Source organism: Pseudopipra pipra, chromosome 24 (genome assembly GCF_036250125.1).
Source record: "Pseudopipra pipra isolate bDixPip1 chromosome 24, bDixPip1.hap1, whole genome shotgun sequence".
NCBI classification, from domain to species: Eukaryota; Metazoa; Chordata; class Aves; order Passeriformes; family Pipridae; genus Pseudopipra; species Pseudopipra pipra.
In genome coordinates, this window is record NC_087572.1 from 2,570,704 (window position 1) to 2,598,552 (window position 27,849).

The 27,849-nt window shown below is 60.3% G+C and overlaps 2 protein-coding genes across 2 annotated transcripts; one reads left to right on the plus strand and one right to left on the minus strand.

Moving 5' to 3' along the window:
• Nucleotides 1–1,656: 1,656 nt before the first annotated feature.
• Nucleotides 1,657–8,921, minus strand: MYCL (MYCL proto-oncogene, bHLH transcription factor). The gene is made up of 2 exons (XM_064635082.1): nt 5,837–8,921; nt 1,657–3,522 (listed from the first exon to the last, which is right to left on the minus strand). Exons 1-2 carry the CDS (start codon nt 6,519–6,521, stop codon nt 2,951–2,953), a joined length of 1,257 nt encoding a protein of 418 aa, XP_064491152.1. The 5' UTR covers nt 6,522–8,921; the 3' UTR covers nt 1,657–2,950.
• Nucleotides 8,922–12,264: 3,343 nt separating this feature from the next.
• On the plus strand, nt 12,265–22,073 carry MFSD2A (MFSD2 lysolipid transporter A, lysophospholipid). The gene is made up of 14 exons (XM_064635078.1): nt 12,265–12,372; nt 12,490–12,612; nt 13,232–13,356; nt 16,702–16,825; nt 16,975–17,053; nt 17,622–17,794; nt 17,900–17,990; nt 18,586–18,707; nt 18,985–19,068; nt 19,819–19,902; nt 20,224–20,336; nt 20,538–20,681; nt 20,890–21,066; nt 21,422–22,073. The coding sequence occupies exons 1-14, from the start codon at nt 12,295–12,297 to the stop codon at nt 21,477–21,479; spliced, it is 1,575 nt and encodes a 524-aa protein (XP_064491148.1). The 5' UTR covers nt 12,265–12,294; the 3' UTR covers nt 21,480–22,073.
• The last annotated feature ends 5,776 nt before the right edge of the window (nt 22,074–27,849 follow it).

Sequence of the window (27,849 nt, forward strand, 5' to 3'; positions counted from 1 at the left end):
CCTTGGTGCCGCTTTCCCCGGCAACACACATCCCTCGCCATGGCAACAGCGAGAGGGAGGCTGCGGGCCCGGGAGGGAGGGGGGGTGCGGGCAGCCGGCCCCCCTCGGCAGGGAAGGGATTATCGGCGCCTCGGGAAACTGTCCTAAAAATTTGCCAGCCCAGGCGTGAAGGCAGCATCGTGCCCACGACACCCCCGGGCCGGTGCTGATGTGATGGGTGAGCAGAGGTGGGTTGGGGGGTACAGCAAGGAGCGGGGTGTGAGCAGGGCAGTGTGTGATAAAAAATAACTAATTCAGGCCCGGAAACGTCGAACTGTGGTGATTACAGCTGACACTCACAAACTGCAGTGCTGAACAAGCAAGGGGGAAAGCCCTGTGTGTTTATTTTGTTCACTTCACAGCACTGTCAGTCTCCTTTCCTCATCCTGACTGGTGATACGAGAGGAGACACATGCACCAGTAACCAGGGAAGTTTCAGGTAGATGTGTACTTGTGTATGCAGCTTTAAGCAGGAGAACTCAAAGGTACATGCAAAACTGGAGCTGTTCCTTATTTCACCCCCGACCAACTACATTTCCCACTGGTAACAGTCTCAGCTCAGACCGTGGATTTGCTCATCACTTCCAACAAAGATAATTAATGTTTCAAACCTCTGATGTGCCTTCAGCAAGAAATCAAAAAGCCCAACTTACTAAAAAGCTTCTCGGGAGGGTCACCTTGAGCTGAAGAAAGACTTGCCAGGCTGCAAGTGTGAGTGTACACACAACAAAAATAACCGTTTGAGGGGCTGGTACATCTGGGCTTTGTTTCCTGCGCATGGGCGAGGTGTCAGATTTAGGTCACCCTGCTCCCTGGTTAAGCTGTGGGTCACGAGAGCACCTTTTAATGCAGCTCTGAACGGCTGTGACACGGTGTGATGCAACACACAGAGCGCAAAATGTTGCTGGAACCAAAGGGTGGGTGTTTAAGGGCTTCTGGGTGGAATCGTTGCTGTTTAAGGCTGGTTTCCCCCGGGTGATCGAGTCTCCAGCAGCGGCTCCTCTCTCCTGACTCCTCAGCAGTAACAGGATCCCATGTCCCTCCTGCATTTAGAGTAAGACTTTTGCTGCCAGGACAAAGGAAACCCAAATGCATTGAGTTTGGGGGCAGCACAGAGAACACACATATATATAATTTCATCCACTTGGCAGATCTGGGATAGGGAGTTCTCCAATGCCCCTGGAAGCGAGGGGATTGCATTCCCCCCTCCCTATAGGGTTACTGCCAGCCACAGCCCGTGACCTGTGGGGCAGTGATCACCCCACACTGCCTGCCCTGAGCCCCATTAGGGGGGTTTATAGTTACACCAAAGCCTCCTCTGAGCCCAGTGTGGGCTCTCCCTGCCCCTCCTTGCCAATAAAACCACTTAAAAAGAGGAAAAATAATCCAGGTGATTCATTTCCCTGGCCCCACCACCATGAACACTTCTTCAGTTGCTGGGAGAAAACCAGGACAAAGAGCTCAGTCTTGGCACAGCCAAGCCCTGGTGCAAAATATATTAACTCCCATTCATGTCCAGGATACCCCAAAACACAGGGGCCAGGTCAGCCCCCCCAAGGAGCCTCATGATGTGATGCATGGAAACCCAGAGCCGACTGCATGGAAAAAGCCAACCCAGGCTGTTGCAAACTTATTTATTTATGAAGTGTGAGGTAATGAAGAAAGTGCTAAATCCGACCACAGTGTTAACTCTAACAGTTCTCAGCAGGTCAGTGGGGGCCCGAGGGTGCTGTCCTGCAGGACCACCCCTGCCAGCACCCCTGGGAGGGGACAGGGGACTCTGCCACCCACGTACCCCACCGCAGGTTGGGCAGCAGGAGGGCACAGGCAGGGGGAAGCCTCGAAGGCAGAGCAGCCCCACACACATGCACAACCTGCCCCCTGCAAAGCCCAAAGCTTCGCTGAGGATTTTAAGTGGCTGCTGGTGAGAGGGTACTCACAAGGGTGGGAAAAGGGGTCACAAGGATACTCACAAGGAGAGGAAAGGGATAAAATCCCCTGTTATTGCAAATGGGTGGTTTGGAGAGCTGCAAGGGGGTAAATGGCCTCTGTGAGGACTCAGCTCGAGGGTCCAGCAGGAGCCAGCCCCTTCCTGATCTCCCTCAAGTGCAGCAGGACTGAGCCCTCCCCTGCAGCAGGAAACCCCCCCCTTAAAAAAAAAGTTTTTATATATATATAAAAAAAGCAAACTCTTTACCAATACTTCTCAAAAAGTGGTACAAAAATACAGTATAAAAACACAGCCTCCAGTATAAGACTCGCAGTTACAGCAGCAGTTTCTAGAACATAAAATCCAAGACCAGCTACTGCGTGAAGTGATAAGGAAGTGAGGTACGGTCCAGCCGAGCAAGGGGATCGGGGATCACCCACAGGGTACTGCTCACCCTGGTGAGAGACATCCTGCCCTCACCATCTCCGTGGGATCCATCCAGAGACGAGGCCCGTGCTGGGCTCTGTGTCTGCCTGCTTCCATGAGCCAAGGCAGACCATGGTTGCTTGGGATTTTTAGGGCGAGACAGATGCCCAGGGGCAGCTCCCAGTGATGCTGTTGGTGGAAAACAGCAGAGAGGGGTGCCGGGGCTGCTGGGGAGGGGGAGTAGAGTTGAGCTCTTGAATTGAAGTAATCACTTGACAAAGCTTCACAGCAGGGACAGGGGAAATCTTGCAACACTTGGTGCCAAGAAACCAGCCCCAGGCAGGTGATGCCATGGGGGGGGGTCTCCACCGTGGCCCCATTCCCTCATCCAGGAGCAGCACCACGGCCACCCCACATGCAGCAACCGCCACGTGCTCCAGCCCCCCGGGGCCAAGAGTTCAACAAACAACCAAAAAATAAAATAAAAAAAAAAATGTGCAAATTGAGAGGGAGCCAGGGGGGTTGTGGGGACTGGGGCGGGGGGTACCCTGGGTGCTAGTGCCCCTTGAGGTGAGCAATCCGTTTGAGCAGCTGGGTCTGGCGCTGCTGCAGCTGCCGCTTCTCGGCTGCCATCCGCCTCTCGGCACTGATGAGCGACTGCAGGTACTCGGAGGATTTGCTCAGGATCACCACCTTGGGCGTCTTGGGGCAGCTGGCGAGCCCGGGCACCTGGTCCCGCAGGGCCAGGAACCGCGAGCGCAGGTCGTTGCGCCGCTTGCGCTCCAGGTAGTTGTGGTTTTTCCTCTTGGCCACATCCTCGCTGTCGGAGCCGGGGCTGCTGCTGAGCTTTGGCAAGCTGGGCTCAGGAGGTGTGATGGCAGGGACTGGCTCTGCGGCACTTGGTGGCTCGTCCTCGTCTCGGTCCTGGTCCTGCTGGGGTGACTCCAGTGGGGGACAGGAGTCTGGTGGCGAGCGGGCGGCGTAGTTGTGCTGCTGCTGGTGGACGGAGATGTGGAAACGTTTCATGCAGGGGTCCAGGGGGTCTGCGCGCAGGGTGATGGTCACCGGCTTCCTCAGGCTGAGCGATTGTCTCTTGTCCACCGTCACCACATCGATCTCTTCTCCTTCTGCTCAAAACAGACATGGCAAAGAAAGAACAAATCCCCGTCAGCTGGGAACCACCAGTCGCCCCTTTGTGGGAGTCCCCAGAGCCCCCCTGGACAATCTCCCTGCTGCTGTCCCACTGAAGTTCGCTCATGCACTGCAAAGCCACTCTGCAACCTCCTGAAGGGACTATGTGATTTAAGTGCTCTTCCAATACAATTGTGTGGAGAGGAGCAGAATTCCTTCCACATTCATGTGCCTGGTCCCCCAAAATGGGACGGGGCTTTATTTCTGCCTCACTTCAGCACCAGGAGCAACATGTGTTCGTGTAAAGGATCATCAGGCAAGAAACACTTGAGCCCTCCTGCTTGGGAGGGACTGGAGGAGCAAGATGCTGGGACAGCCTAGCTCCAAAGTTCATCCCGGTCGGGTGCTTTCATGGCCCATTGGAATTGTAAATGAGGGATGTGGGGGCAGAGCTGCCCTTTGTTCCCCTCGGCTGCAGCTTCCCACCTCGGTGACTTGTTACTTTTCACAAGTGATAAAGCCCATTCAACCCCGGCTTCCCGGGGACAGAGGGGACAATCCCCCACTGTGCAGGGGGGGAGGGAGAGGTGAAAGGGTCCCTCCAACAGACCCTGAACCTCGAAGGCATCCCAAGCCCGGGAACAGAAAGACCTAAATAAAGCATAACTGACCCCAAAGCACCCTGCCTGTTGTCAGTGCAGTTTGTCCTATGCCAGCAAAGCCCAGTGGCAGGAAGCTGGCCCTGGGGACACTGAGATGACCAGGCTGCAGACACACTTGTGACTACTCTCGCTTTAGAGATGCACCTCCAACTTTTTTCCTAAGCTTCAGGGGAAAATACAGCCATTCGCTAAAGGTCCCCCAAAACACCCAAATCCCCACTAGCGTTGTGGGCAGAGGCCTGGTCCTCCAGGACACATTCCTGCTCGTGGCCCCCAGCCCACACCGCAGTCCCCCCAGGCTTCGGGGCTCTGCCCAGCAAGCCCAAACCACCCTGCTACTGGAGACGCTGGGGTGGGGGGGCCACTCGCTGCCCCACACAGGCCGAGGGCCGCGCTCATCGGTGTCACAACCCGCCCGTTCTCAGCCACGTGGACACACACGGAGCCCCCCCCGCTCATTAATAAAAGTCGGACCGCGGGGCCCCGCCCCCCGGAGCCGCCCATTGGCTGCCCGGCGGGGCAGACCGGCCGTCCCGCCACCCCATTGGCCGCCGCTCCTGTCCATCACCGCGCCCGCTCTCATTGTTTGCAATCTGTTGCTTTTTGTTCGGCGCCCACGTGGCGCGGCCGGACCCCACCGGGACCCCCGCGGCACCGGGACCCCGCCGGGACCCCCGCGGGCCCCCGCTCGGCCCCACATATTTGGGTTAAGCCTCTTAACGCCCGCGACCTGCTTACAGTGCCCGGGCTCCTTAATGGCATTAAGCGCCCTTCCCGCGCCGTGACTCACCGGCGCAGGTGGCGGCCACCGGCAGATTTATTAACGGGGTCACGGCACCGCGGCAGCCGAGTCAGCCCGGCTGCCGTGGGAGCGAGGGAAACAGCGCACGGCCCCCGCCGGGGCTGCGGGACTGGGGATGGGGGGGGTTGGAGAGCCCCGGGGGATGTTTGTAAATAAGGATTGAAAATTGGTGCGAGACGGGGGAGATGCGGGGGGAGGGTGGAGCCACGTCGCCCTTGGCTGGTGGGTTTCGGAGGCTTCCCAGGCCGAGCCCCCGTGTGAACACCCCCACGCGGGACAGACAGACGTGCCCCGGGGCTGGGCTGGGAAGCTGATGCGGCTGTTCCTGCCCGTCCCACGGAGCCACCGCCTCGGGGGACACGCCGCTGCTCCCAAACCTGCTGCCCCCAGGGCATAATTTGCCTTTTGTCCCGAAGGAAGCCCGTCCCGGGTGGGCCGTGGGAGCGTAGGAAGAATCAGCCGAAGTTACGAGCCGGCAGCAGGGCACGCTGCGACACTCGAAAAACCAAAACTTCCCACGGCGAGCTGCAAACTTGCCCTTCAACCTGCCCACGAGGCTCCCGGGACGAGGGAGACGGGCCACCAGAGCCCCACGCACCGTCCCGAGAGGGGCAGGGGTTTCCCGAGCAGAAGCCCCGCGGGAAGGGGAGAAGCCGAGCCCGCTTTGTTCGTGGGGCCGGGACCGGGGCTCGCTTGGAGCCTCAACAAAGGCGCAGCCCGGCTGGGAGGCTCCCGGCACGCACATGTGTGGACACGCGTGTCCTCCACGCCGGGCTCCAGCAAGGCTGGAGGGTGGCTGGGCCGGGGCAGCCCGCACCCCGGCGGCGGAGCAGCTCCATCCCTTACCGGAGTCGCTTTGGCCCTCGGATCCCGAGGATGCGGGGATCTTGCTCTCGGCCAGCGGGCAAAGGAAGACGGCAGCGGGATCCACGCACTCGCTCACGGAGCTGCTGAACCCAAAATCCTGCGCGAAGGAGGGTTTGAGTGGGGTGGCTCTCTGCGTGCCCGTGGAAAGTTTCTCTGTCATCGCCTTCTCCAGTCTCTCCCGGGCTGAAAATCCGCTCCACATGCAATCCTTGAGGATGAAAGCGCTCAGGTTCCCGAAGATCTGTCCGGTCCCTATGAGATACTCCGGCTCTTCCCCGGCGAGGCAGTACCGGGAGAGCCATCCCGAGCGCTCCTCCGCCCCCGAGCAGCACCCCTTCTCCCCGGGGGTACCCAGCGGGGACAGAGGGGGCGTGGGGACCAGCTCGAACTTCTTCCAGATGTCCTCGCTGGGAGCCGTGGAGCGGTGAAAATCCTCCTGGGCATCGTGGTCGTAGAAGTAATGCTGGTACGAGTCAAACTCCATCTCGGCATGAGGAAGGGGGAGACAGAGAGAAAAACGAGGGGCAGCCCCAGGGATGAGGGGGAACCCCCACCCCGGCGCCAGCCCCCGAGCCGGGACCGCGGGCGCATTGTTCCCCCCGCTCTTATAGCCCGGCCGCGGAGCCCGGCCCCGCCCCCGCCAATCGCCGGGCCTGCATTTCATAGAGGGAGGGGCCCTGCCCTGTTCCCCGCCCCCCCGGGAGGGCACGGGGGGAGCGATCCCGCGGCCCCCCCGGAGCCCCCGGTAACGGGGCTCTGAACCAGCGGCCACCCCCTGCGCTGCGCTGGGGGCCCCTCGCTGTCCTGCCAGGGTTTGGGGGTCCCCCCCTCTGCAAGGAGAGGCACGCAGCGATGCCACCAGCCTGGGGACATTCGGCTGAGCATGGTGGCAAAGCAAACTGGAGCACCATGGAGTTATGGAATCACAGAGTGGTTTGGGTTGGGAGGGACCTTAAAGCTCATCTCGTTCCACCCCCTGCCGTAGGCAGGGACACCTTCCACTAGCCCAGGTGGCTCCAAGCCCCCTCCAACCTGGCCTTGGACACGTCCAGGGATGGGGCAGCCACAGCTTCTCCGGGCAACCTGTGTCAGGCCTCACCACCCTCCCAGGGAGGAATTTCTCCCCAACATCCAATATAAGATGGTGGGATCCGAGCAAGCCCAGCAGGATACTGCATCTCTCCACTGCCAGGGTCCTTCTAGGAAGAGCAATTAATGTTATGAGGACACAGAGAGACTTTCACCTCGTGGACTAACAGCTGTGACATCATTACACACACACACATATGCTGGTACAAAGTCCACCTGGAACGAGCAGATTGCCCCCACAGCCTGTGTGAACCCACTTCAGCCCCAGCACCCTCCTTTTGCCACCCAGTGTGGATGGGGACAGAGGATCTGCCCCAGCCGGTGGCAGTGGGAGCTGGGAGGGAGGGGGATGCTGGGCACTGGTCCTTGGGATGCAGCATCAGCCATGCTGGGAGGAAATTGTCCCAGTCCAGCCACCAGTATAGCCCAGCACAGCCAAGTACTGCCCAGCACTGCACAGCCCTCTATGGTCCTTCATGCACCAGCACAGCCCAGTACAACCCAGTGCAGCCCAGCCCTGCACGGCCCTTCCTGGACCAGCACTGCCCAGTACAGCCCAGTACAGCCCGGTGCAGTCAGCCCAGTGTAGCCAAGCATAGACCAGCGCTGCCCAGTACAGCCCAGAGCAGTGTAGCCCGGCACGGATCAGCACAGACAAGCCCAGCCCAGCCCCGCACGAACCAGCGCCGCCCAGTGCGGTCCATCACAGCTCCCCCCGTTTTCCCCCGGTCCCCTTCGGTCCCTCCCGGTCCTTCCCGGTCCCGGGCTCCGTTCGCCGCCACCGGCGGGCGCGGGGCGCCACCTGCTGGGCCCGCGAACCACCGTCCGTGGGGCGGCGGGGACGGGGACGCGGCGGGGACACCCCACGGGCACCCGACCCGCGTGGAGGGCAGCGCGGGGGGCCGGCGCTGCTCCGTGCCTCAGTTTCCCCGTTGCCGAGGCGGGCGCGGGGGGAGGCAGAGGAGCAGCGCCGGGAGCGGGCGCTGGGCTGGCGGCTGGCCCGGGGTCCCCACGCGGGTGGGGTGCCCCGGGGGAGCCCGACGTGCCCCGGTGTGCCCGAGGGAAGCTCCAGCCCTTCACTTGCTGGCTCGGGGCGCAGCAGAGCTTGCGAAGTTTTGCCAGCTCCCGCATCTGGGAGGGTGCTGGTGCTCGCCCGGGGCTGTGGTTTCCCAGCCGCGACGCTGCCGTGAGGTCCCCGCGATGGCCGCAGCACCCTGCATGCCCTCCTGGCCCTTCCAGAGCAGCCCTGAGCATCCCAATCCTGCCCGCATGCCTGTGGGGCAGGAGCTGCGGGATCCAGGTATCCCCTTGGAGCCCAGGCTGATGCTCCCTCTCTGCTCCTGTCTCAGCGTTGGCCCCAGTTCCCAGCCCTGTCCCAGGCCAGAATCCTCCCACCCTAGGGCTGCTCCCAATCCTTTCCCCTCCCCGGGAGGGCGTCGTCGGTGATGCCCCCTCTTCCTCAGTAGGAAACAAATCACTCTACACTGAGGGCAGAGACTGAGTTGCCACAGAGGCTTGTCCTGTCCCAGCACCTGCAGGGACAAGCGGTCATGGCTGGGGACACTGCTGGCACTGCCCCAAACCGCCCGTTCCATCCAACACCAACACATCCTCGGGCACAGAAGCAAAGCCTCCTACAGCCTATAGCTCTCAGCCACGTCTCCTTCCCCGTCCCTGCTGGCCTCCGGGATGTCTCCGGCTTTTCCCAGGGTGAGGCAGGTGCTTGTCCCGGCTTCAAGGGGCTCCGGATGCTTTGAAGGTGCGGAAGCACCGCTGGAGAGGGCTGGAGGGGCCACGCAGCCCTTTCATCCCGGCCTCTCCAGGCACTGGGCAAACAGGAGCCGAGAGCCTCTCGCTGCGGCGCCGGCTGCGCAAACAGGGTGGGTGGGTGGGTGGGTGAGAGCCCCGGGGGCTGCGGCAGCACCGCAGGTGACAGGGATGGAGGGGCCGCCCACGGGACAGGATAACTCTCACCATGCCCACTGGCACAGCTCCACAGCCAGCACCGAGCACGTGTCCCCGGCGCTGGCACAGCCCCATGGGAGCTGCCGTGGCTGGCGCGGCTCCAGCACATGATGAAAGGCAGTTCCCCGGGGGCCCCCGTGCCCTTTGGATCCCCACTGACAGCAGGACTGGACTTTGAGACCCCAAAGTGCTTCCCCACGGTGGGCAGTCACCCTGAGCCTGGCCCAGGAGCATCCTGAGCTGGGCTCTGCCTCTGGCTCTCCCCATCCTGCTGCAGCAGCAGCCTTCGAGCCACCCTGCTGTCCCCATGGGGGTCCCAGATCCCCAGGGACAGCAGAGGCTGTGAGCCACGTGCCAGCACATCCTGGCCCTATCTCATCCTGCTCAGCCTTGTGACATGCTCCCCAGGGTCCCACGCAGGAGAGGGGTGGGCAGCACAGGGCAGCTGCCACGTGCTGCCGTGCAATGTGTCCCCTTTGTCCCCGTGAAGCTGCTGGGCAGCAGCCATGGGGGCTGGCTGGGCGGTTGTGAAATGCCAACCCGAGCCCCTTTGGGGTTTGGGAGCACCATGAAATTCTTCCCAGCCCGGGTGGGGGACAATGCCCACAGCCCCAGGGTCATGGCCGCCCCAGCTCTCTGGGCATGCAGCCACCCACTCTGAGTTTAGCAGAGAGGGACAGAGAAGGGAGAGGAAATTGCACCACTGGCTCCAGTCTTGCTGCCTCCTCCCCCCTCCAGTCCCATTTTGCCCCCGTCACACCCTGCCTGGTGCCAGGAGGTGCCCTGAGCCCTGGAGAAGCTCTGTGACATTGGGGCAGTGCTCTCTCAGTGCTGGGGAGCCACACTAAGGCACACACTGTGTCACCCTGGCAGCTCCGTGACCACCTCACTGCCATTTGCCCCCAAGCCCATCCTCCCCGTCCTGGCTGGCCCAGCCTGGCAGGGCTGTCTGGTTTCAGGTGCTCTCACACTTGCTCAGATCCTGCTCCAGGCTGTGCCGGATGCATGACAGCAGGAGGTGTGGGTGGCAGGGGATGGCATCATGCACTGGAGCAGCAGTCCCCATCCCTGTTCCTGTCCCCAAGGCCAGTATTTGGGGCTCAGCCCATGAAGAGTCCCCAGTGGTGTCCCCATCTGAGGGATGTGGCACACTGTCACATCAAAGGGTATTTGAGCTCAGGTTGTGCCTGCCAGACCATCACACTGACAAAGGTGACCTTGGGAGTGGCCCAGCCCCAACCACCTGTACCTTGGAGCCCCCAAACCTGGTGGGAGCTGCTGCACTGACACCCCCACAGGGATCAGCCCTTGGCAGTCCCTTTACTGCTGTGAGGATCCCCCAGAGCATCTGCTTGGGAAGAAGATCTCAAATCCCCCAGAGGAAATTGTGCAACACCAGATTTGGGGGAGAAAATCCTCCTAATCCTGAGAAATCCTGGTCTGTCTACTTCTCCTCTTCATATGTAAGGCTGAGCTCACCTATCTGTGATCTTTCTGCACAATCTCCTTCTCAAAGGCCATCTCTTTGTTCCCCTAAAGCCGAGTTTGCCCAGGAGGTGGTTTTTGAGTGCTTTACTCAAGGACAGGAATGCCAAAAGCATTCTCAGGAGCTGAGGAGCCTCTGGGACAAAGGGAGCAGAGTAATAGTGCTGGGGTCACACATAGAGGGGAGTCTGGTCCCTACAGATCAAGTGTCAATCAAGTGTCCCCTCTGTTCCTTCAAAAGAGGTTTTTTCTGTGGAAAGGGAAACTGAGGCACAGAGCAGACTCAAATACACCTCCCCTGGTTCCTTGTCTTTGGGAACCAGAGAGCTTTGGGGGGATCCAAATCTGTGTTTTCAGGGTGGTGCAGGACTTTCTCAGGCAGGGACACAAACCTACATGGATGTCCCTGGAAGTGTCACACTGGAGGTGTCCCTGTCGGGGCAGGGGGTAGGAACAAGATGGTCTTTAAGGTCCCTTCCAACCCAACCCAGTCTATGGTTCTGTGTCCCCAGTGGCTGCACCAGTGCTGCCCAGGGACATGGTCATTGCCAGTAAGAAGGTGACCAGGGCCCTCTGCTCCACACCAGCACCCAGAGTCAGCACAGCACAGCAGGACGAGGAGCCAGGGGCAGGTCTCTCTCACACTGACTGGGTGAGTGGCATTGTTCACACCTCACTCACCTTTTGTTTCGAGGTATTTTGCATCACTGAACAAATTTGGACACTCTGAAGCCTCACCCAGGTCCCTGTCCCCAGTGGGGAGCAGCTCTGAGCTCCCGGTGTGGCCGGACACGGGGCTGTGACGCAGAGCAGCACTGGGAGAACCCACTGCACGTGTGTGAGGGGCCGGAAACTGTGAGTCAGCAGTGACACCAGCTCAGTGCTGAAACCAGGGAGTGTACGGAGCTGCTGTGCCACTCACTGCTCCATGCCAGGGGCTGCCCACCCTGCTCATCCCCAGCATCCACTCAGGTTCTGCTGCATCCCAGGTCTCTGCTGGGTGCCAGCGGCTCGTCCTCCCTGCCCATCCCCTGTCCCCATGCCCAGTCCCACGTGGCAGTCAGGTGATGGCACTGGTGCCACGCTGGCCCCCTTGGCTCAACCCTGCTCTGCAGTCCCGTCTTGGGGTGATCTTTGATCAGTGGCCTGAGCCAAGCAGAGTTGGTGGCTGTCACTGCAGTGACACAACACTGGCACTGGTCTGTGTGTGCTCATTGGTTGGCAAACAGCACCTGGCACAGCTGAGAGGTGCTGGGATCTATGTCCACGTCACCATCCAGTGCTGGGGTCACTGCAGCACTGCACCCTTTCTAGTAGGACCTGTTGTGATAGGGGTGATGGTTATAAACTAAATTATTTATGTTAGATATAGAGATTATAAAGCTTTTTAGGATGAGAGTGGTGAGACACTGGCACAGGTTGCCCAGAGAGGTGGTGGATACTCCATCCCTGGAAGTGTCCAAGGCCAGGCTGGACAGGGCTTGGAGCAACCCGGGCTAGTGGAGAGTGTCCCTGCCCCTGGCACAATGGGACGAGATGGTCTTTAAGGTCCCTTTCAACCCAAACCATTCTTTGATTATAAGCGATGAAGAGCTGGGATTGGAAGGAAGGGATGGAGCTGAGGGGGGGAGCTGAGGGATGAAAGAATGCGAGAATGGAGGGATGAGGGGATGTGAGACAGCAGAGACGCAGAGGAAAGACGGGGACAGACGGGTGGGCGGACGGGGGGTGGGGAAGGGGGGAAGGGCCGGGGCAGGAGGAGAAGGAGGAGAAGAAGGAGGAGGAGGCAGCCGCTCGCGGGAGGCGGACGGGGGCGGGCCGGCGCGGCCCCTCCCGGGGCGGGCGCTGCCGGTACAAGGGCGGGCGGCGGCGGCGCGGCCCCATTCATCGCGCACGGCATGGCCGGGGGCGGCGGCGCCGAGCGGGCCGGGGCAGGGGGGCTCCTGCCCCCCCTCTGCCGCCAGCACCGCCGCAAGGTGAGCGCCGGGACCGCCTCGGCGGGGGTGGGATGGATGGGACGGGACGGGACGGGACGGGACATGTCGGGCCGGGGGGCGCTTCCCGGTGTGGCTGACGCCAGGTCCCGGTTGCAGGAGAGCCGCGAGCGGCTGTCGGTGTGCAGCAAGTTGTGCTACGCCGTCGGGGGGGCTCCTTACCAGATCACGGGCTGCGCCCTCGGCTTCTTCCTCCAGATCTACCTCCTGGACGTGGCGCAGGTATGGCTGGGACCGGGGCTGAGGGGGGTGGGCCGGGGCCGGGGGTCTCGGAGCTCCCCGTGCCGCTTTGCCCGTCGGATGGACGTACCCGGGGCTGGGAAATGCCCCCGCCCCCGCTGGAATCGCCCCGCGGGGGCGGGAGTCCTCTCCGGGGGCTGCGGGTTTCCCGCGGGCCGCTCCCACGCGTGTTGCTGTGCGCCCGCTCCGCGCTTGGGTTCCCCGCGCGATAAAACGGGCTGGTGGTGGCTGTTTTTTGGCGGGGGGCAGGACGCGTCCCATGGGCCCGCAGCGTGCTGGATCGGTGTGAAACAACGAAGGGAAGAAAGCCACGGGAGAAGTGCCCGCGGGCTCCCTCGTGCTGGCTCAGGGGTGGGTTTGGGGAACTCAGCTCTGAGATGTGGGAGTTTGGTGTGGAAAGAGTGTGGTGGGGCAGCGCTCGGAGGGACTGGGCACCTCAAATCCCCCTGAACGAGCGGGAGAGACCAAGAGACTCGTCCCCTGCTGCCAAATGGCAGTGGGGTTGCTGTAGGTAGGGTTGGGAGGGTCCTGAGAGGCTCAGGAAGGGCAGCTGGGGGCACTGAGGGTTTGCATGTGCTGACACAAGATCTTCCTCCTGCAGCTGGATGCTTTCTATGCCTCCATCATCCTGTTTGTGGGACGAGCCTGGGATGCCATCACAGACCCCATGGTGGGTTTCTTCATCAGCAAATCCTCATGGACCTGCTTCGGCCGCCTGATGCCCTGGTAAGAGCTGTTGGTAGCATCCTGCATTCCCTGCCTGATGTGTCACAGCACTTTGAGTGTCAGCTTTGAGTATCCCCTGGCATGAGGTGTGCAGGGCAGGACGTGCTGACGCCCTGGCTCACACAGGTGATGTGCCAAGTGCCCCAAAGTGCCACCAACAGCTGGGAGGCCTCAAGTTTGTGCCTGTTGCTCTGGCTGGTCGGCCTGACCTGGCTGACCTCCGTGTCACTGCACCTGTGAGCTCCAAAGTCCCTGCTGGACTTTGTTCAGCGGTGGTTGCAGAGACCTGGCTGGTGGCAGGGCCAAGGTGCCAGCAGAGCAGATGGCATCACACCCAGAGGGAGGAGGGACGGGGGTGTGTGCGGAGGTGCGTGGTGGTGGGTGCTGGCTGACAGTCACGAGGGCACTCCTGGGGCAGGAAAACAGCTGTCATGGAGCTGGGTGACCGCATGTGGATGCTCCCGCCCGCCCTCGGGAGCGGGGAGTTTGGAGCAGATGGCATGGGGTTTGTGAACCCCCAAATGGCTCGTGCCTGCACCCGGGGCAGATTTAGGACATCCATGAACACCTGTCCCTGTGCAGGAGCGTTTCAGGGCGCTAATGCCTCGGTGTGGCCATGGTGGCATGTCCTGTGCTAAAATAACCCCGGGCGCCTGTGGGATTGCTGAAATACAATGCAGCGAAGAGGGTGGGCATGGGGGGAGTGGAATTGGAGGGACAGCAGTCCTTTCCCCCGCAGATTATACCCTCTGCTTCCTGGCTTTCCTGGAATAGCTCTGGGCAGCAGCAGGCAGTTGTTGGAGCCAGGCTCCACGCACGGCCTGAAATAGCTGCCCCGCAGCCGTGCGCGCGGCCGGGTCTGGGGTCTGGAGATTAGCACGGGGCTGGCTGGGCTGTGTGGGACAGCCAGGGATGGCTGTCGTGGCTCTGCTCGCCCTAATCTCGAGGCAGGGGGTGGGGATGGAGCGGCTGCATTCCTCCAAGCGGCTCCTGCTTCGTTAAAATTAGCCAGAGCTTTCGGCTCGCTCTGGGCCCCTCAGCAGTGCCGGGGCAGCCGGAGCTTGCTGCTATTGTACATGGCTCAAGGGCTGCCCGCTGAGTCCAGTTTGGATGGAGCTGAGCTGATTTTAAACCTCTTAAACCCAGGGTTTGCTGGCGGTATGGGGCTGCACAGCCCCAGGCAGGTGTTGCTGCTGTGGCTGCAGAGCTGCCCGTGCTGCCTCAGTTTCCCTGCGTGCAAAGCCAGGAGTTGCAGGCACTGGGGTGGTCTCGGAGGCTGCTGCCGGACCCCAACCCTCAGCACTCATGAGATGACTCTGTGTAACCCCCCCCCCGCGTGAGGGTTTATTGCCAGGTTCTGAGGGGGCTGATCTGTGGTTCCTGCTGCCTCCAGCTCAAAGCTCACGGCTGCTCCAGCTCCTTAGACGGGCGAGGAGAGCTTCTCTGAGGGCCATCACTTCTCTCCCTTTCAATTCTTTCCTTTCGAAACACTTTTTGTCACGTTTTTTCCCAGCAGCTCATCCGGTGGCTGCTTCCTCTTTTCCCCCAGCCTCGTGGATTCTGCTCTGAGCTGGGACTTCCAGCTAAGAGCTGGGATCCCCTTTTCCTTGACCACCCCAGACTTCCCGGTGACTAAACTTTTCCTCGCGGTGTCGGTGACGGAGGAACCCCTGGCTTTGACCTTCTCCGGGGCCGCAGCCGTTTGCAAACAGTTAAAAACGGCGGGGCCGGGAAGGGGTGTGAGCGCGGCACAAAGGAACACACCATCGCGCCGGGGCCAATGAGCGGGCGAGCGCGTCACGGCAGCCGCCTCCGAGCGCCTTAATCACCTCGGCCTGGGTCAGGGGTTACTCCCAGTCACTCCTCAGTGTCTGCCCGGAGCTGCCGGTCAGCCCTGGCCGGGGCTGAGCATCCCGGTGTCGGGGCTGGGGTGACCCACGGGGAACTGGCGCATCTGACGTTCAGGCGCCCACGGGCAGCGTGACGCTCTTCCCGCCGCTGCTCTGGTGATTCATTCAGCATTTCCCCGGGCTCCACGTATGTGCTCGGCGATAAGCGGCAGCAGAGGAGGGGCTGGAGCAGGCTCGCCCCTTTCCTCCCCCCACCTCTTCCCCGAGAGGGTGACGTGGGTGCGGAAGAATGTGCATGTGTTGGGTCCTGTGCAGCGCCTCTGTCGCTCTCCATCCATGGAGATCCAGTTTCTCGTTCTACCCCCCCCCGCCTCCCTGCGCGACTTTAAATTTAAACTTTGCATCCTGTACGTCAGCCCCGACGGAAAGATCTCACTGTACCCTGGCGGTGCAGGGCCAGCTCTGGCCGTGTGTGGATCGGTCCCGTGCCCAGTTCTGCTGGATTCGCTCCAGGACGCAGCCTCCTGGAGTTTGTGGAGTGCAGGATGCTCACAAATTGCCAAGCAAAAATCCATCTCCTAAACAGATGTGGATGTGACCTCAACACCTGGCTCGCTTCCCTCCAGGAGGAGGAATTCCTCCCGTGCTTCCTGGAGTGCTGTGGGGTCCTGGGAGCTTGTGGTGTCCTTGGGGTGCTGGTGCAGAGCAGAGCTGTGCCCTGGCTGTCCTGCACCAGGACAGGAGTTATGAGATCCCCTGGATGAAGTGGGCAGGTGCTCTGGATCGCTTCTTGCTCCCATCACCTTTGCTGGCTGGTCCTGCAGGGACCAGCACTTGAGCAATCCCCTCTGATCCTCCGTTGCGTTTTGCATCCCATGCCCCTGCTCCCACAGCTCTGGGAAGTTGGGCAGAGGTGGAAGAAGGAGCCAGGCTGCTGCTAGATGGTGGTTTGCCCCATCGCTGCCAGCAGAACTAGAGTGACCCCAGGACCAGGGCCTGGGGGGCCTGGCAGAAAAGCCAAGCTGGTGAGAGGTTTTTGGCTGCTGGGGAGCAGGGCTGAGCTGCCTGGCTGTCCCCCAGCTACTCCCCAGCTCTTGCCAGGATGAGGGAGGTGATTGCATCCTGCTGAACACAGCAGTGCTGCCTGGGGAAGAGGCTGGGTCTGAGGGTGGAAGCCAAAGGCAAGAACAGATCAATCACTTCCATGGAAGGAGGTATGTCTGTTCTTGCAAGTAAAGCTCTTCCCTGGAAGTCTGAGTCAGCCCTTTCCACCCTGTGACACCTGAGCTGCTGCCTTCAGCCTGGTTTAGATCACCTCTGGGGCAACCACCTCCTGGCCAAGGGTTGGAGCCGGGTGGGCCATGCTGGGGCAGCTCAGGAGCCCCCCAGATCGGGTGCCTGAACCCCACTGCATGTGTGGAAGCAGGGGGACCTGGGCTAGTGGGGTTACCCAGGCCCTGTGTGCCCATGAGACTAACACTCTGCTCTCTCAAAGGATCATCTTCTCCACCCCATTCGCTGTCATCTCCTACATCCTCATCTGGTTTGTGCCAGACATCTCCAGTGGCCAAGTGATGTGGTATCTTGTCTTCTACTGTGTCTTCCAGACCCTCGTGACGGTGAGTTGGGCTCTGCACGCACCAGGGATGGAGGGGACCAGTCCCTGCCTCCCCTGTGCTGAGCTGCACAGAGGGGCAGGTCCTCCCCTGCCCCAGGTCCCCTGGGCTGTTACACCCTCCCTGAGCTAATTCTTCTTGTGCCATTGCAGTGCTTTCATGTGCCTTACTCAGCACTGACCATGTTCATCAGCAGGGAGCAGAGCGAGCGGGACTCAGCCACTGCCTACCGTAAGAGTTCCCCCCCTTGTTCCTTTCTTCCTCCTCCCCTTCCTCCCAACTCTCACTGGGGAGATCCTCCTTATAAACCCTCCTGGCAAGGGCTCCTTTGATTACCCCTCCATCCCAAGGGTGGTGTGTGATGATCATTCAGGGCTTGAATTGCAGCTGGTCCAGCTCTTCCCGTTCCTCTTCCCTGGCTCCTCCAGCAGACATCCTTGTCTGGTCTGGTGTGAGCTGGGCTGAAGGGGAGATGATCCCTGTTATGGCTCTGCCTGGAGCAGATGATGGGGAGTCTGAGCTCCTGAGCTTTTCCTCCTGCTCCATCGTGCAGCAGTGGGAGCCACATGACCACAGCTTGGCCTCCCTCTCTGACTCAGTTTCCCCAGCAGGCACTTTCCTTCCCTGTGGCTTTATCACGTGGGGATTTGGAAGGAGCCACAGCAGAGCTGGCCTGGCTCATTTCTCCCGGTGAAGGGCAGTGAAGGGCAGCTGGGGAGGCTCTACTGTGGACGAGGATTTGCACCCACACCCTGGGTGCCCAAGGGCTGTGCTCAGTCCCTCTGGCTTCTCCCTCCAGGTATGACTGTGGAAGTGCTGGGCACTGTGCTGGGCACCGCCATCCAGGGCCAGATCGTGGGCAAAGCGGACACTCCCTGCATTGAGAGCCCCCTTTTCTTTGGCATGACCAACTCCTCGGTGGCCCTGGAGGAGCTAAACATGACCCACGACACCGGCTCGCTCACAGACACCGTAAGCTGGGGTGGGGGAGACCCTGCCATGTTTCCTTGCCCTTTGGACCAGGCTGATTCCCGGGATTTTCCCCTTCCTCACCTGTCCCCCCTCTCTCTTGCACAGAGAAATGCCTACATGATCGCTGCGGGGGTCATCGGGGGGCTCTACATCCTCTGTGCCTTGATCCTGTGGGCGGGCGTGCGCGAGAAGAGAGGTGAGGCTTGGGAGGTGCTGCAACACCCCACACCTGTGGAAATGCTCTGGTTCCTTCCTCTCCAGAAGCCTGGCTGAGCCTTTGGCCCCTCATTCACGGGTCAAGCCCCAGAGGAGAGGGGTGGGTAGAGCTGACCTCCGGGTCTGGGGGCCCAGGGAGGTGCTGCATAAGGGCAGCACTGCAGGCAGGAGGCCAGAGCATCCCTGGGGTGCGTCAGGCACAGCCATGAGGGCTTAGCTCTGCTCTGCACTGTCAGAGATAACCTTTATCTTGCACATTTTTGGCTGGCCAAGGTTGCCAGTGCCAACTAGGATATCCCAGGGGGGGAATGTGATATCCAAAGTCCAGTAGCTTCTGTCCTTCCCTCCCCCTGCTTATCCCATGAGGGATCAGCCAGGCCACCCTCTCCCCGCCGTGGGGCTGAGGGACCCCTGCATGAGGGCAGGGATTGCCCTGACTCCCCTGGGGTGGGGTGCTGTAGAGGGGCAGGGGTTTGTGCAGGGTGCTGAGCGGCAGGATGGGGCCCTGCACCCCTTGCACCCAAGGGTGCTGTTTCGGTGGGACTAACGATGGGCTGATTTGCTCTGCTCCCCAGAGTCCTCTGAGCTCCAGTCGGACGAGCCTGTCTCCTTCTTCCAGGGGCTGAGGCTGGTGATGAACCACGGTGCCTACATCAAGCTCATTGCTGGCTTCCTCTTCACCTCGCTGGGCTTCATGGTGAGCTGGAAGGACTGGGGTGAGGGAATGGCAGCAGCACAGCTTGGGGGTGGCTGCAGGGACGATCCTGGCGGGCTGGGAGCATGTGAGGTGGCAGCTCCCTGAGCCGGAGCTGCCCCAGGGCAGAGAGGAAGGATGTGGCCTCGTGCCCTCGGATGGGTCAGTGAATGGCTGCTTTCTTCCCCTGCTTGTGCTGGGGGTGCAGCTGTGGGAGGAGGAGGGTGTCCCCCTGAGGAGGTGGGGTGTCCCCCCTAATCCCTGTCTGCCTCCTCCACAGCTACTGGAGGGAAACTTTGCCCTCTTCTGCACCTACACCCTGGGCTTCCGCAACGAGTTCCAGAACATCCTCCTGGCCATCATGGTGAGTGTGGCCCTGTCCTGGAACGTGGTGGGATCCCGTGGGTCCTCCCTGGGAGCTGGCATGGGATGGGATCTCAGGGCAGGGAGGCCATGGGGCTGTGGTGCTCTGCTACAGGGATAATGATCAAAGATCCCCTGGGAGAAGGGGAGGGAGAAGAAGCTGCCAAATGTCCTGCAAAGGCCTGGTGGGTTGGCAGGAACAGCAAGGCCTTTGTTCCCAAATGAAGGCGGCCAGAGACGGGGCAGACCAGGAGCCATGGGGGCCTTTTGTCCAAATCCTGCTACTTATCTCCCTTCCCCCTGCTTCGAGAAAAGGATCTCAGTGTTTACTGCCAGGAAGATGGAGCAAAACAGCTCCTTGAGAGCCCTTTCCAGCTTGCCTCATCCCTGGGAGCACTTCCCACTCTCTCCTCAGTGGGGTGGAAAGGCCTAAGGTGCCATATTCCCCCCAGAGCCTGGCTCCTGGCCATGCTGTGCCTGTGGTGACAAGATCAGGTCCCTTCCCAGCACCCAGGATTGAGCTGGGTCCTCCCTCTGTTTGTGCAGGTGTGGTGCCAGGGTTCTCCACGCTGGGGGAGGAGGTGGCCCCGCACACACGTGTGGCTTCGTGCCAGTCCCAGCAGCATGTGGAAATCACGGGTGCTGGGAATGTGATGGGAGGAGGCTGTGCTCAGGAGCTGCTTCTTGCTGGGAAGAGCTTTTCCCCCCAGAGAAGAGCCCTGTGACACTATGTGACCTTCTCTTCCCATAGCTGTCGGCCACCCTGACCATCCCCTTCTGGCAGTGGTTCCTTACTCGCTTTGGGAAGAAGACAGCTGTCTACGTGGGCATCTCGGTGAGTGAGTCCCTCGGGCCTGGGGGTGGATCCCACATGGGATAAAGCAGAGCTGTGTCCCTCTGAGAGGGCCCAGAGCTGGGCAGGGGCTGCTGCTGAGGATGATTTGGTGCCTGTCCCTCATCCTGCTGTTAGTGCTGCTGTGGATGTGGCCAAGGTCAGCAGGGAATGTGCTGTGGGGCTCAGGGGTAAAGGCGGCACCACTGGTTCCCTGGCTGCCCCTGCAGTTGGAGGGCTGGAATGTGTGGAAGGGAAGGCAAAAAGGCAGGGAGTCTGGATCAGGCATTACTGATGCCAACCTGATTTCTGTCCCCTCTCCAGTCTGCCATCCCTTTCCTCATCATGGTGGCTGTCCTGGACAGTAACCTCATCGTCACCTACATCGTGGCTGTCGCGGCCGGGATCAGCGTCGCAGCCGCCTTCCTGCTGCCCTGGTGAGTGTGAGGGCCTGGTGCTCCCAGCACTGCTCCCCAGGGCTGGGCAAGGTGCTTCCAGAGCCTGAGGGGGGGTTAGAAATCCTTGAAAGGCCACTTTGCAGTGTTTTCAGTCCGAGATGGGGCTGGGAAATCCTCTCAGCAGAGAGGAGGTGCTTTGTTGGCCCAGTCCTGGTGTTCACCATCCCGCTCTCTGCACAGGTCCATGCTCCCAGATGTCGTAGATGACTTCAAGCTGCAGCACCCCGGCTCCCATGGCCATGAAGCCATCTTCTTCTCTTTCTATGTCTTCTTCACCAAGTTTACCTCTGGGGTCTCCCTGGGCATCTCCACACTCAGCCTGGAGTGAGTTCTTGCGTGGGAGCTGAGGGTTGGTGGGCAGGGAGGGAGACCAGTCTTGTACCTCTGCATCCAGACATCTCTGCTTCCCAAGGGCCGGGAGGGAGTTGAAGGGCTCTAAATCCAGTTGTTGCTGCAAACCTCTCCCTGCAGGGATGAATTCACCTCCTAGAAACCCCATTTCCTCTGCCTGAAGGTACCTTTCTGTCCACAGCTTTGCAGGGTACCAGACCCGGGGGTGCTCCCAGCCCAGCGAGGTGAACTTCACCCTGAAGATGCTGGTGTCTGCTGCACCTGTGGTGCTGATCCTGCTGGGCCTGCTCCTGTTCAAGCTGTATCCCATTGACGAGGAGAAACGGAGGAAAAACAAGAAAGCCCTGCAGGATTTAAGGTGAGTGCCAGCTGTGCTCCCCAGGTGGCAAACGTGGCATGCCAGCATGTTGGGGGTGTGTGGGGGCAGGACCAGGCGGGTTGGGACACACTGTGACTTGTCCAGGAATCCTTCAGGACCCGTGGGTGGTGGGGTGAGGGAAGGGCTGACTTGTTTTCCCAATCCCAACTTCCAAAGAGGTGGCGTGAAGTGTTGGGAAATCAGCAGGAACCCGCCCCAGTTGCTGCACAAAACTTGTCCGGGGACATCCCTCTTGAGCCATTCAGAAGCTCCTATGCTCCAAGGCAGGTATTGCTGGGATGCAGACCTTGCTCTGTGGCTCATTCCATGCCTCCTTCCCAACTCTTTTCCCCAGGGGGGAGAGCAACAGCAGCTCGGAGTCGGACAACACAGAACTGGCCAGCATCGTGTGACCCAGGCCGGGTCCATCCGCTCCCACCGGGGCTCTCCGAAGGACTCTGCCTCTCTGGGCTGGCCCAGCCTCGTGCCAATGCAGGTGTCTGCCTTTAGAGCACCTGGAGAAGCCGTGTGGAGCATCCACCGCCTGGAAAACATGGGATCTGTGCCGGTCTCGTGCCTTCCACGGGATGCACAGAGCGCTGGTAGTGTACATTACACACGCCGAGGTACTCGTGTGCCTCACCAGACACAAGCACTGATCCTGCCGGGGGCCTGGAGAGCAGAAAAGGCTGGATGGGGATTGTTTTGCCTGGAACACTCGTGCCCACTGCCCCTCTGTGCCTGGCCCCCGTGGGCTGTGACCTGGGGGACAGGGGTGATGGTTGGTGTACATTACACTGTCAGTGTGCCCACGCCGAGCACGTGAGCTCACCTCTGCTGTCTGTACATAGGAGACTACTTTGGGAACCTGTTATTTTCTTTTTTATATGGCCCAATTAACTTAATGATGTAAATATGAAGCTGTTTCCTGTTTGTATATATCTGTACAGAAACCGAACTCGAGGACCTGTTAATATTAATTTACATAAAAGTGGGGGAAGCCAGCAGTGGGTGTGAAGGATGGTATTTTTTTTGCTTGGCTGGGTTTTTTTCACGGCTGTCAGCAAGCCCAGGGTCCCTTTACACGCCATGGGGTGCAGGATTGACTTTTCCTGAGCCGTGGCACAGGAATGCCATAATCCAGGCAGCCCCTTTCCCCCGTGCAGCTCCTTGCTCGGTGCTGCAGCGATCCAACAAAGGCTCTATTATTTTCTCCTTTTCAAGAGGGAACGGGGGTGGAGGGAGGAATGAAATCAAAGTGCTGCCAGCGGAGACCATGAACCCAGGGCTGGAAACAGGAGAGGCAGCTGGGGAGCAGAGAGAAAGGGAATGCAGGCTGTGGGTGACACTCAACACTCCCTCCTGGGACAGAGGGCCGTGGGAGCACTAATCTCCGTGGATATTTATATCATCCTCTTGCATTCCCTGTTCCACAGCAGCAGTGGGGGAGAGCCCTGCCTTCCCCACACCCCCAGCAGCAAGTGTAACTCCGGGGAAAAGCGGGCTGGAATCAGTGCAGGGAGGATGCACCAGGGATGAAGCAGGATGGGGTGAATTCCCAGTGTGGGGACTGTGCTGGCTCTGCTCTGTCCCCAAGGCCACTGTGCCAGGGGACAGGGCTGCTGCCTTTTGTTAAGCACATTTGTCACACTGAGAAGTTGTGGGGGGTCAGGGCTGAGCTGAGAGCAGGGGGCTTAGGGGGGCTCATCCTTTGTTCCACATTTGGGTACAAAGGACTGGAATGAGGATCGGATTTAAAAATAGCCCAGAGGGATTAGACCTTAGCTGGGAATGCTTAACTGGGCCCCACTCTGCCACCATGGTCATGGAAAGAAGGAAAAGGGATGATGGGAGGAAGCTGGGAGCTGGCTTTGTGCTGAGCAGTGGCAGGAGGCAGTGCTGGCCCTGGCTGGGGTGCTCCCTGCTTTCCCGGGGATGGAGCTTGCAGGGAAGGAACACAGGCAGGACAAGATGGGGACAAAGCCAGCAACCCCTGTGGCATGGCAGGTGGGTGTCATGTGCACCCTCTGTGAGAGGAGAAAGAGGAGGGCAGGGCTCCAGCCAACACAGAGCTCGGGACTGTTGTGAATGTGCTGACCCCTGCCCTGCTTCTGGCCAGGATTGCTGGGAGTTATCCCAGCCACTGCCACGACCTGGCTGCCTCCAAAGGGTGTGGGCAGCGCTGCTGCCTCCAAGGATTTGAAAGATTGCTGCTAGCTTTGGTTTTCAAAGAGCTTCAACAGAAATAAGGGACATTTTATTCTCTGCCTCCTTGTTTTCTTGGCTCTGTGGGGCTCATGAGGAGTCTGTGTTCAGGGTTTTTTGCAGCCAGCTCAAGAGACTAAAACCAGCCGGAGATTGAAGCGGGGCCCGGACATTCCAAGCAGAGCACACCTCTCCTATTTGAGGCTTTTAAGAAAATAGATTTGAGAGGAAAAAATGACCATGGCAGTCGATAACACTTGAGCCCTGGGCAAAACTCCAGCCTCGAAGCTGAGATCTTGCTCCAGCTGTGATTACAGAGGGTTTCAGTCCAAGCACAGAGAAAGCCTCTGGCACGGGAAGTCTGCCTGGCAAGAAACACGAGGGGAGAGGTTGCCCGCACGTACAGCTGCACTATGGCTTAATCCACATGGACTTTGGGATGGAGGAAATGCATCCAAGTGCTGGGAAGCACCTCCTTGCAAAGCTGGAGTGACAGCTGGGTGTGTCCTGTGGGTGAGCCGTGTGCCTGGGCTGACGCAGGGGCAGTGCTGTCCCTGTGGAGTCAAAGACAGGACAGGGAAAACACAGGGTGTCAGCTGTGTGCTCCCACCTGCTGAGCTGGTGCCTCTCACTGCACAGGGGCTGGGGCTTTGCTTCCCGGGAATCAGCTGCAAGGGCTGGGAATGGGCCGAGTCCCAGCTGATGGGCTCTAACAGGCTGCCAGGGGAGCCTGTCTGGTACCAGGGGAGCCTTCCCTGAACTCGGGGGGCACTGCTGCCTGTGCAGGAACAGAGCAGAGGGTTTCTGCTCTGCTCGGGGAACCAGATGACTGCAGAGGGGACAACACCAAGCAAATATCAGTTGTAGCTCTGAAGGGCAGCATGTCATCCTGCAGAATTGGATGTGCATCCTCTGATGCCAAGGTGGCTTTGCCAAGAGGCAGAACCATCCTGGCCAAGGCAGAGGCAGCAGGAGGGACAGTCCCTGGGGTGAAAGCAGCCATGCTGGGTCTATTCACCCTGCAGGGGATAAGTGGAAGTGTGGAAAGTCTCTCCTTGCAGAGGGTCAGGAATAACCACCCTCCTTATCTGCAGGGATAGGACAAAAAGCCTCAGGTTTATCTCCCAGCCAGATTTGTGAAACATTCCAATGGCTGCTGCTGGGGATGGTTTTCCCTTAGCCCCTGGGCTGGAAGGACCCACATGCCCCAGACTGCAGCAGGAATCACCCAGGGCTGGTTTCAGACACCTCAGCATGAATCAAGCATCCTTGGAAAGGGGTGTCACCCCACCGTGCTGGTACAGTCTCTGGGAGGCTGGATCAGGGAAGAGATCCAGCTGGAAATTAGCTCAGCCTGGGAAGCTCTGGGGGGAAGCAGGAATGCTGGAGCAGGGCTGTGCTCAGGACAGGTGTTGGGTCATGGTGAGCAGACACACGTCCCTGGCTCGCTGGGCTCTGTCACCAGCTGGAACCAGGGCCAGGTGGGCAGCAGGGAGGCATTCCTGGGAACAGCTGTCCCCAGGGGTCATCCTGTCTGTGCCACCGCCTGAGGTCACTCACTTCATCTGCAAACACAGACTGAAGGCTCCCGACCTGCTCTGGTGGGCTTTGGTTAATGTTTTGCAAGGCCACTGTTCCCAAGGTTGGAGGCAGCCACAGCACTGCAGGGCGTGCACAGAAATGGTGGGGCAGTGAGAGGGTTTCTTGCTATCAAAAATCTGTTTTCACAGGAATGAAGCTGCACTGCAGCTCAGACAAGTGCACCACAACAGAGCAGGGACAAGTGCTCTCCTGCAAAAAGCCAAAGGGTGCTGCCTAGGGGACACGAATGGCTAAAAAAAATGAAGAAAATATTCCCTTGGTGCTTGGGGAAAGGGGGGGCAAGGCACGAACCACCTGGCAGCAGCATGGGGAAGGTGTAAGCTTTGCCCTGGAGACAGGGCAGGGATGGTACAGCTTTTTGGGCACTGGGATCCCCCACAGCTCACTGACCTCACAGCCCTTCTGCAAACAGGCAGCTCTTGTTTAGGTGCCAAAGGGTTTATCCTGACCCAGCCTTACCAGGAACTTGATTTTTGTTCCTCCAGGAACTGTGCTCAGCTGAACAGACCCACCCAAAGGCAAACACCCCGACTGGGGCTGGGCCGTGATGTCCCCAGTGGGCAGAGCTCTCCCTCTCCCCATTCTCTGGTTACTTCTAGTTCCTCTCCCTGTTCTCTGGTTATTTCTCCTTCCTCTTCCCAGTCTTGCTTCCTCCCCACAGACACTGCCCTGCACTGCTGAGGCAGGATAGAGCTGGTGTTTCACTGCAGTGACTGTTTTAGGATGCTATAAAACAGAACTCATTGGCTGCATGGCAAAGAGGTGGTTTTACCTTGTTTTCTATTTTGCATCATGCCAATTGATCCTGAGGTGTCTGATCACGACAGAGACACAGCAAGAGGCACATCAGGTGTTGGCAGGGGGGGGAAATGAGGCAAGAAAAGCAGCAAACAGCCTGAGTGAGCGGAGGGAGCTGCAGGGAACCTCAGCCGGACTGGGAAGGAGGAGGAGAGGGCAGTGGTGGGTCCTGCTGGGCTGGATGTGCTCTGCCAGGGCAGCGGCTGCACGGACGGGAGGGGGAGAGCGGGGAATTGTGTGTCTCCAAGGGAGGGGGACAGTGGGAGCTGTGTGCTCACCCAGCAGACACACAACTCCCATCCTCTGGCTGCGCACAGAAATCCAGCCCTCGGAGGGCTTTGGATGCCGCCCCAGCGGGAGCTCAAAGCCGGAGGATGCAACCTCACTAGATGTCAGCAGAGCCCCGCTCCCGGCGATCCCGCTGCCATCCCCGGCCGGTCCCAGGCTCGCTTGGGATCCCAGTCCCAGCCGTGACCATCTATGGTAGCGCAGCGAGCGCAGGAAGCGGCGCTGGGGGCAGCCGAGCTCGGCGGGTTTCTCCTCCTTCCCATCCTGTCAACGTGTCCCAGCCCTCGCCGGGACAGACACGCCGTCTGTTTGTCTGCACAGACCCCCAGCTCCGTCTGTTTGTCCGCACCAGACCCCCGGCTCCGAGGGCGGGTTTAACCCCCTCCCCAGGGCGGCTGGGGCCCGAAAACAGAGAGAAAAGCAAAGCTCCGGTCCCCACTGCTGCCCTTTCCCTAACCACTGCAGCAAACACACCTTTTGGGAACGAGTCTTGCCCTGATGGTAACAGCAGACAGTGGAGCCTCCTGTGGGAACAATCCCAAGCCGAATCCATGGATCTCTTATTCCATCCAAGTTATTTTCCTCTTGACCACCCTGATCTCAGTCTCTCCAGCAACAAAGCTGGGACGATATTTATCCACGCTCTGACAAGTGATTTGAGACCCTTGGGGGTCTGTGAGCCCAAGGCTCTGGAGTGCCCCATAACCCTGGAAGCACAGGAGCCTCGCAGTTTTTTAATGCTTGGGATGTGCCAGCACTCCCCACAGAGCCAGCAATGACAATCACCCATGGCACGATGCATCCAGGGCCCAGAGCCCCCCTGGATTTACCCTGAGAGAGGGTGGAGCTGCTTTGGTGGTCCCATGAGGACCTTTCTCCCACCCTGAACCCACCAGATGTAGCTCAGAGGGGCCTTGCCCTCAGCTCCTGCTGTTGCAGCCATTTGGGAGGACCCGATGATCCCTTCCACCTCCTCCCAGCCCCAGCCCAAACCACCCCCCTCCCCAGCCAAGCACTGTCCCTGCAAGAGCAGAACGATACTGACCCCAAAGGGGGCTCATCCCACCCAGCCCCACCCTGGGGTCCAGGGTGCAGCCCTAGCCATGTCTCCAGGGCCCCAACCTCCAGCCTAAACCCCCTCTCAGGGGTGCAACCTCTCCCAGCACCCTAAACCACCCTCAGCCCCTTTTGAGTGGTCCCAGGCCTCCTGAGGACCCCACTGCACCAATAACCCCGATGGGGCCCAGCCGTCCCTGCAGGGGCTCTCAGGTTTCCCCCAGCTTCTCTTTGGGGGTGTCAGGCACGTCGAAGCCCCTGGAGCCCCCCCAGACCCTCTAGAGGGTCCCAGACCTCTTAAGGACCCCAGAGGCCCAATAACCCTTTCGGGGGGGGGTTTCTGCAGCCCTCCCCCGGGGGGGTCCCAGATGCCCCTGCTGGGGCTCTCAACCCCTCTTTGTGGGTCTCAGGCACCTCTCGGTCCCTGGAGCCCCCCCGACCCCTCCCGGGGGGCCCAGACCTCTGAGGACCCCACAGCCCCAATAACCCCTCCTGGGGGAGTGGTCTGCAGTCCTCCCCCGGGGGTTGGTCCCAGCTGCCTCTGCCGGGGCTCCCAGCCCTCCCAAACTCTCTGTGTGATCCTCGGGCACCTCCCGGACCCCGAAGCCCCCCCAGGCCCTCCCGGGGGTCCCGCTCCCCCTGGCCCCTCCCATAGCAGAGACCACGCCCATAAGCCCCGCCCCTCGCCCTCTCCGGCCACGCCCACACCCACACAGCCGCCAATCGTGGGGCGGCATCCGCCCCAGGCCCCGCCCCCTCGCGCAGGGCCGTGCGCACATCCGGCGCGCGGGGCGGGGCCGGAAGCGGCGGGCGCGGGGGGGGCAGGGCGGCGGC